General features: G+C 35.7%; 1 protein-coding gene across 1 annotated transcript; it reads left to right on the top strand.

The window, feature by feature from the left end:
• Positions 1–1,540: 1,540 nt before the first annotated feature.
• Positions 1,541–6,944, top strand: LOC129067112 (cytochrome c oxidase subunit 7A2, mitochondrial). Its single transcript, XM_054568839.1, has 4 exons — positions 1,541–1,662; positions 2,915–3,004; positions 5,167–5,251; positions 6,729–6,944. Exons 1-4 carry the CDS (start codon positions 1,645–1,647, stop codon positions 6,785–6,787), a joined length of 252 nt encoding a protein of 83 aa, XP_054424814.1. The 5' UTR covers positions 1,541–1,644; the 3' UTR covers positions 6,788–6,944.
• Positions 6,945–9,610: the final 2,666 nt, after the last annotated feature.

Here is a 9,610-nt window from a genome sequence, read left to right as displayed (position 1 = left end):
GAAAGACAAGTATAAGGAAATATTTTATTTTGAAAAAGAAATGGGATGGTAACAAATCAAAGATTGTTTAAATTGGGAATATGTTTATATGCTAATGGAATGTTCCAGTAGAGAGGGAAAAATTACACTGTACCAGGTGACATGCAAATAAAGATCTTCATCTACTTTAGGTTATGTGAACCCTCAGTTATTTTTGAACAGAGCCATACATGTCATTCATGTGTATATTTTTTCCGTTGGCTAGCTGTTTACCCCCTTTAAGCAGTCAGTCATGGGAATTGGTAAGAAATTCAGATAATCTGTTGTTACAGTCTAGTTGGCTAAATGGAGAAAACCTAAGAGAGCACCCACAACTTTAACAAGCTCGAATTGTAGACAATCCACTTTTTAAAAATCGTATGCTCCAGTTATTGGCACCTGGTGACAGTCCTCAAGGATTTGCTTACTATATGTAATGTAATGCAATGCAGAGAGGGGAATAAACCAGGTCCTTTCAGTCCTGAAAAATCAATTGGGTTATTTATAAATTTCGGTGAAGAGAACGAACTGGGGACAGACAGGTAACTTAGTGGGTCTAACTCTAAAAATTGGATGATGTTCATATTAACTAATTTTTGTCTATACATTTCACCTTTGCTGAACCATGTATCATCACATTCCAGATGACAATAATTAAAAATGAGTTTGTAAGAAGAAAATATCTTTATTATGGTATAGCGTATATATTTTTACATTTCTATACACGGGAATGTGCGTAGAGAATAAAGTGTTGTTCCATTATATAAGCAAGATTGCTGCAGGACACACAGCTTATCTGTACAGTAACTGGTATGCCTAGAAACTCCAGTATGGAAAGTGCCCTGCTGAACCTGAGACAGCAAGTCCGGATTTGCCATCCCATTTCTTGTCCCCATTTTAAAAACTTCCCCCCCTTGCTGCGTTTTCCCAGGAACACTGAAATGAGATAAAAGCTTCCACAAGCTCTGCGGAGGAGCTGCTTTCATGAGGAATTCTGCAGCACCCAAAGATACAAGACAAAATTGGTATCCCAACGCAGGGTCTTCTCAGCATGTTCTCAGTACAGGAAACAGTAACGCCCTCACAGCAGCAGCTTCGGTGGAGGAAGCTGATTGAATCCGTGTAAGAGGAATTACTCCCTCTGTTCTGAATTTCATTCAGCTTCGCACCTTAACAGTTCTGCCAAACCAGTGTTCTTTCAGTCCCTAAACTGGCTCAAAGTTTTACGCGTTCTCGTTCAGAATACACAAATTTTCTAGGAGAGCGTAGCCTCACAATAATTTTATCTAAGCTAGTTAAAATAGTACTTATCACGTCACTCCCCCTCACTCCCTGGTCTGAAAGGTCGCTTCTCCCCAGCCATAACTCCCGGGGCCAGTCGCGGGAATGACGTCGAACAGGTCAGGACCGACTTCAAAGGGCCGAAACGGCCCGCTGGCTAGAGCGGCCCCAGCCGTTTCGCCGCTCTCGCTTTTCATTCTCTATGGTTAGGAGCCGAGCCTTCCTCCGCCCGGAAATATTCGGGCCCTTGACGTTAGCGCAACACCAGAAGGTAGTTCCGGTTCCGGAGTGGCGGTAGTTTCTGGCGTTTCGTTGAAGCAGTTGGTGGGCAGTAACTGAGCCAACATGCTGCGGAATCTGCTGGTGGGTGAGGAGCTTGTCGGCTCGCAGTCGCAATGTGGGACGGCAGGGTTGGGAGAGGAGGCTAAGGGGTCGCGACCGATATAAAAGCCTGTCTATGAGAGGGAAGGTGGAAGGGAGAGGGCGGCTCCTTGTCACCTTGCCGCTGTCCTTTTCTCCTGACGTTACTTTCCCTTCCTGTGTCCTCGCTTCAGGCTGCGCTTGGTAGATGTAGGGAGTGGAAAGGCTGCGAAGGTGAACAGAGGGTTGTTGGTTGGACAGCGTTGGTTTTTTCAGTCGCCACCCCTAACTCTGAGGGCCATGGATGAGTTCATTAGCTCTGATACTAGTAAAACCAAGGTCCAGGTGGGAAGTTGCTGATACTCGGAAGCCTCACACAGAAAGATATACCTCTAACATTGAAAGGGCTTAAGTTTCAGTGTTTCTGAGCCTTGTGAGCATCAAAAGGCAGTTTGAAAAGCAAGCCGTTCGATTTTGGATGGAACTTTAGGAGCAGTCATGGCGGAAGCGTAGTGTTGCTTCTTTCAAACGGCTCTGCAGTGTCCTTCACCCCTCCACCGACTTTGAGCATATGAAATATTTTCCCGGAATTTCGAAAAGAAAAGGAAAATGTGACAGTGATCACTTTTGTAATAATTCAATAAGATTTTACGTAGTTCCTCAATATATTTAGAAAGTGAAGTGCGTGTTTGTTTCATTAATTCAACTGTGTATATAGTGCAGGTCTCTTTTTAAAGATATTTATATCCTATTAAGGATTTTTTTAAAGGAAAAATGTAATGAGAGAAGCAATTTTAATTAACTAAGAGCCGTGCTAGTTTATTTTGATATCAAGTAACATATTTTTAATATGATAGAGTTTTAAATGAAAACACTTGTTCTTAGTGTAGTTTGTAACGATTTTTTAATTTTTGTAATATATAGCAATACGATTTCTTCAAGGATTATATAATGGTACTTGTTCAATTCAGGTATATCTCATGGGGTTTGGGTTTTTTTTGTCTTTTTTTGCGCTCAGACTTAGCATGAATTGCTTCTTAAATATGGTTTTTGGACACTGCAGAATGTAATATAAAGAGCAGAGGAGGAACAACACGTTGGAAAACCTGGGTGTTGGTTTATAAATTTGTTAGTGACTAAATATGTTTTAACTCTCACTTTTCCTCTTCTATAATTTTAAAGATTGTACATGGTTGGTTTAGAAGGTTTCTGTAAGGCCTAAGTCTGTTTAATAATCATGCATTTAACATTACAGGCTCTTCGCCAGATCACCCAGAGGACCCTAAGTACTGCCTCACGCAGGCAGTTAGAAAATAAAATTCCAGAAAAACAAAAGCTATTTCAGGTACTGAAATATTTTATGAGAAATTGTTTTTTATAATAATATGATTACCAAAAGATGGAGATATGAATTAAATCTGGAGTGTCTGATTATTATTGATCCTGTTGTATTAGCAAAAGAATAATAATAAGTTGTCTATTGATAGCTAACTGCGCATTTGCTGTATCCATAAGGCCCTTGAGAAAGTAGAAGAAATGAGGGGGAAAGGGTATATAGGTCCTTTAATATAGGTCAGTGACACTTTCTTTGGATGAGTTATATTAGGTTGGCACTGCCGTTGCACAGGAATAGGCAGATAGACCATAGGAATGGCCCAGAAACAGGCGGTCCTATATATATTTTAACACATGTTAGAGGTGCTACTCCATGTCAGTGGAAAAAGGATACAATTGGTATTGGAAAAATTGGCTGACAGTTTTAAAGAGAATAAAGTTAGATTCCTTCTGTTTTTATATTAAAATGTAAGTTGCAGATATAAATGCTTCTCAAAAAAATTAGAAGAAAATATAGGAGATATCTCCCCTGCCTCCAACCAGTTTGGTTGAGGTATGATTATCAAAATTGTATACATTTAGGTTGTACCTGGTTTTTTAAGGTGTACAGTCTGATGTTTAATGTGTTTGTGGTGATTACCACAGTTGAGTAAATTAACATGTCAGCTCACATAGTTACTTTTTTGTGTGGATGTGTAAAACCGCTTAAGATCTACTATCTCAGCAAATTTCAAGTATACAGTACACTATTATTAACTACTATAATTGTGGGGGTGGGAAAACTTCCTAAAGAAGCTGTGAAGGAGAAAATTTGCAAAGTTTGGTGACATAAAAATTTTAAATGCATTTATAGTTACAAAAGACAAGTGACAAATTGGGAGCAAACTTTAAAAATATAACAAAGGTTAGTGTTCCTAGTCTACAAAGAGTTTCTACAAATCAGTAAGAAATGCAAATTAAAATTACAAGTTACAGTTTTTTTCCTACAATTGTAAAAATTTTAGAAAGATGTAGAATAGGTTATGTTACCTACGTGTGGGAGATACATACATTTTTCCCAATACTTTGATACATGTTAGGTTGTAGAATAATTGGTACAAAAATTTTAAAGGGAATTTGAAAGGATCACTAAAAACAAATTGTAGTGTACCCTATCATATCGGACTCCCACTTTTAATAATCTTTCCTACAGAAATAGTAGCATAAATATCTAAAAATAGGGAAAAAACTATTCATTATGGGATTTTGATATCCCTAAACCCCAGTAACCTAAGTACCCATTAATAGAGGACTAGCTAATTCAATCATTATATTTATGTGCTGTGGAATGCTAGTAGCCATTAAAAGGAACAAGGTAGGTTTGACTAAGAAAATATTTTTCAAGCTAGAATTGAGCAAAAAGTAATATGTGATAGATTATTATACAGCATAACCTCATTTTGTATATTAAGCATGTATGTATATAAATTAGAAGATGTGACAATATAAGCATAAAAAATATTTAAGGATATGTATGGTGCTGTTAGAGGTTTTCTCATGAGGATAGATTTAGTGGGATAGTGTACTTTATAAGTAGTTAGATTGTCAGTGATTTTTTTGTTTTATTGTGATCTCTGGTTTTTTGCAAATAAATTTTAAGAGATTAAAAAGTCGGATCATCTATACTACATAAAAATAAAAGTTATATTAAATAGATGTATTAAATAGCTACTGTATACCAGGTGCTAAACTAAGGACTAGGGGTATGATTTAGGGTTATAAACCAAAACTCCCTTTTTTCTTTTCTTTTTTTTTTTTTAAAGAAAGAATCTTTTCTGTGACTGAATCTAAAGTGTGATGTTTATTGATACTTTTAATAGTTATGCTGATTAATTCAATGATTATATTTTCATAGCATTAACATTTATATATTCCATGGGAAGAAACATATCTTTTATTGGATCTGAAATTAACTTTAAAATAAAGAATGTTGACTTTAGAAGTTCTTATTTTAAAAGTACTAGTATTAGAGAATCAGGAAAATTGGAGTTCTTTTTAATTTTGAAATGTAAAATATTTTAATTCCAAGAGTTAAAGGAGCCACTTAATTTTAAATGAATAGATTAGCCTTTTGAACTTAGTTGGAAACAAACGATACATGTATTATTTATAATTATTATTTTTTTAACCTAGGAGGATAATGGAATTCCAGTGCATCTAAAGGGTGGGGTAGCTGATGCCCTCCTGTATAGAGCTACCATGATTCTTACAATTGGTGGTAAGACATTTGGAATGCTTGGTTCATAGAAAAGTAATAGTATAGATAACTAAAAATTTCATTGCTTTTACTGTACCAGTATTTTTAAAATATTTTTTATTGTTTATTCGGTGACATTTATTAATAAGATAATATGTTTCAAGCATAAAATTCTACAATACATCATCTGTATATAGCATTGTGTTATACCAGTATTTTAACTTAGTCTGTCTCCAGAATATGAGATCTTACTGCTTGCATGTAAGTATTCAAGAAGATGATTGATACATATTGTATAAGAGCATTTCAATGTCTTTTAAAAAATACCAGTAAAATTTGATGATTATGTTTTGATAGAGGTGGCTTTCCATTGTGCTGCAGGTGGCCCTGCAGGCCTTTGGAGGAACCAAAGATGTCCACTAGGCCCCACCCCATCTACTCTAACAGGCTTTTAAACATTCTGACTGTGATGTATAGTAATAACATTTTACATCTAAATTCTGTACACATTTACGGCAAAACCTGTACATATCAATACTTATTACTACTATATGCAAAGTGCTTTGACTTCTTTTTCTGTGGGTTGGGCAGGTCCATGATTCATTATTACCAGTAGAATACACAAATTCGTATACTAGGAGCAGAGTTAGGAGTTTGAATGATTGCTCTCTGGGAGAGGAAGGGAAACAATTTTAAAGTGATTATTGTGTGCTTATCTATTGATAGGAATACCACATATATGGATTTCTATAGCCCTTGTATTGAGTCTATAATATGTTCTTATTTTAAGATGAAAAAATTACATTCTTTACCCAAGATAATATTGCTTTTCTGTGGAAAAGCTGGGATTTGAGCACTAATTACAAAGTTCCCTTGCTCATGCCAAGGTCCCTTCTTTGACGTGAATTGAATGCAGTGAAGGGGTGTTGAAGGACGAAGAAAACAACCAGATGGTGGCTTTGGCTTTTCTTAAGATGAAGTCCTAAATCATTTTTGTCCAATGTGATGATTTCTTAGACTTTCCGATAATTAGTTTTAAAAATAAATTTCTAGTTATTATCCATTCTTACATTAAATTTGATTATCTTAAAGTTATATATCACTCTTTCTTGGTTTTACATTGACAGTACACTTTAGGGAAGGCTTGTGTCCTTTGACCTCTTTATTGGCTTTTAAATCATTCTTAGCATTTCTCAGGCAACCTTAGGTAAGTATGGAAATCTTTATATGCATTTTTATCTTATTTAAACATTTTATACATGTTACTATGTTGAAAAATACATTATTGTGCTTCATCTAATGCTTTGTATAGAAGTAATATTGAAACTAGACTAAAATATGTATATATTTTAAACTTTGCCAGCATCTATGAGCATACTTTTTTCGGTTCCCATAAGAATAGTCTTATTTAAGTGAAAACTTTTAGCTGAAATATTAAGCTTATACATTTTAATCCTAGAATTTCTTTTAAGTTCTTTTGTTTCTTTCTGTTTTTTAGGAACAGCATATGCCATATATCAGCTGGCCACGGCTTCACTTCCCAAGAAGCAGAATTGACTTTAGTGTATCCTCCCAGCAATCAGTTGGTTCAGTTTCATTCAGCTCTCTATCAACCAGTGAGCTGATTAATAACTGAGTTCTTTGGGGATCAATATTTATTGTCTTGTACTGTCACCAATAAAGCAGTCTTTACCATGCTTTGTCTTATTTTATCACACTCTAGGATACATATACCAGTAATTTTCAGCTTTTGGTCAATCTTAAAAGTTTTAGGTAAGGAGCAAAAAATTATTTTATCATTAAGGTATATAAAATATGACATATTATTTTAGTGAAATTTTATTTTTATCAGTTCAGAATTACTTAGCGGATGGTATTCAGCTGTAGCTGAGTTTGACAATTGAAAGTCCCACCCTTTACTGTATCCTGGGATATGCTAAAACCTGAGGTTAGTGGAAGCAGGCTATTTTTGGCTCATGGGATTCAAGTTTTTGTTTTTTATTTTCTTTTTCTTAGCTATGTGAGTGTATACTTAAATATTGGATAGAATCTACAGTTTAAAATTTGGCTTTAGTATAGCTGTAAAGTAATTAAGTATTTGCCCTTTTTTCACACTCAGAATGGGTTTTTATCAGGTTACTTGAATCCATAGCGTAATGTGTAACTTTCCTTAAATACTCAGTTCATTTCTAAAAGTTATCTTCTCAGGGAACTTAAAGGAGTTAGACTTTGCCATCTTGGCATGGTGTACATTCGTAATACTAAATATCAAGATTAGAGTCTGGATGCATCAGATCTAGGAGAAACCTATGAGTAAGGATTTTATAGTAAACTAATGTCTGGATAAAAATGATAAAGCTAGTGTATTTAGGAAAATTGAGTCAAATCTGAACTAGCCAGACTAAGCCTTTTCCTATTAAAACATTGAGGCTTAGGTACAAATCCATCTCAAAAAGGAGTTGTTAAAAGGTATTTCAGCCTTGAATCTTCAAGAGTGGAAAGGGACCTTGGTAGCCATATTATAAAACCTGCAACTAAATCCATGAATCTGTCAAACCTCTGACAGTCTTACTTCTAGTATCAGCAGAGAACAGTCCTTTTGAAAACAGTGGAATGAATATTAGACACTTCTAAATGCTGAGAAAGTTCTTAAGGTAGTCTGGAATCTTGTACAATTTAGTGAGTTGTAGCTAAAAAGCAATCACATTTTAAAACAAGGTATGTTTATAGGCATTCTACAAAGAATTTCATACATGTGATGTTTTTATGACATGTTGTATACCGTTGTATAGTAAAAAGGAAAAACAGCTTGGTGTCCTTTAAAAAATGTTCATGTCTTGATATTACGAGAGGTGCTTTACAATTTGTGGTATAACCTATTAGGCAATTTTTAGAACACTTTTTTTATGCCAAAATGTTCCTTTTGGGCTATGCTGACCTGGCAAGCTTGGATACAGTAGAAATAGATTAAATGCTTAAGATACTAAGTTTTTTGCTAAGATTAAATATTTGCCTTTAACCCTAAAATTCTGCACTGTAAGCAGGAGAGGAGATGGGGAGGTGGATAAGAGGCAAAATTGCTGGAGAGGATTTGAGAATCCTGTGAAAGTGCTACACTTAGCATTTAGTAGTTACTATTACCTATAGATTTTAAAGACTAACAAAAGTCCATAGAACAGTCCATAAGAAATACTGTATAGAAAGTGTGGCCTTCAGGAAACAGAACAACCATCATCTCAATCTTTTTTATCTTACCACACATTTTTCTTTTGAGAATAGCGTCTGTTACTAAATAGAAGAAATTTTGTGATGATATTATCCCATTAATATAAACACTGGGAGGGAGATGTATTTAAATGAAATTTGTTAAAATTGCTACTATGCACAAAATTACATTTGTATCCTGTAGTTCTAAATGAAATGAAACCGTATCTGTAGATAAAAAAACCCCCAAAGCTTGGGGAGGGCTTGCAGTTCACACAAAGCAAGGAAATGGCAGCACAAGATTTGAGACCCAGTTATATCTGATTCTTTAAAGTTCATAGTCTTTCTCGTGTACTTCGTCTTACCACGTCTTTAGTTAAATATTTACTGGAATAGCTTCAGTATGCTGTTAATAGCAATGCATGCAGATACGACTTGGATCCCCTGTAGTCAAGCTTCCTAGAAAGAGGTACCAGTACAGTCTCCAGTTCCATCATTCAGTTTCATGTTGATCTTTTTACATAATTTGCAGTCTGCCTACCTATTTAACATTTTTGTCTTCTACTTTACGCTTGAGATCCAAACTCAGTGCTCTCTCCATTGACAATATAACTGCTGCGGCATGGTGCATGCATACTCCTTGACACCCTGGGAAAGCTCCCCAGGTTCTGCTGGAACCCTTGACAGTTTCCTCTTTGCTCCCAATGTTCCCTGTACTCATCTTCATCAGGAGTTTCATTCCTTTGAATTGGAATTTAAATTTGAATTACAATTTTTGATAAGAACCAGTATAATGTAGTTAATCAGACATACGGAGTCAGAAGACCCAGCTTCCAGCCTTGGATTACCGTGGGTAGCTAACCTTGCTAAGCCTGTATCCTCATCTCTATAAATGAAACAGTATCTCAAATACATAGTTATGCTAATGCATGCAAAGGACAAAGAATGGTTTCTGACACATACCCAGCGTGCAATAAATGTCAGGTACATCTGTTGTTAGTTCTGAGAAGAGCTTCTTTTCAACTCGTCTCTATGAACTAGGCACAGAGCAGGGATTAGGAGCTGGTAGGGCAGGTTCACAATTTCATCCATGTCAGGTGACATCTGTCTTCTGGCTCTGTTATCCCTAGTGTACGGCTTTCCTTCTTGTAAGATGGCTGCTGCAGCTCCAACTGT

The sequence above is a fragment of the Pteronotus mesoamericanus genome, unplaced genomic scaffold (assembly GCF_021234165.1).
Source record: "Pteronotus mesoamericanus isolate MK-2021 breed Mesoamerican mustached bat unplaced genomic scaffold, CSHL_Meso_final contig_20, whole genome shotgun sequence".
NCBI lineage: Eukaryota > Metazoa > Chordata > Mammalia > Chiroptera > Mormoopidae > Pteronotus > Pteronotus mesoamericanus.
This window is presented reverse-complemented; position numbering and strand designations above follow the sequence as displayed.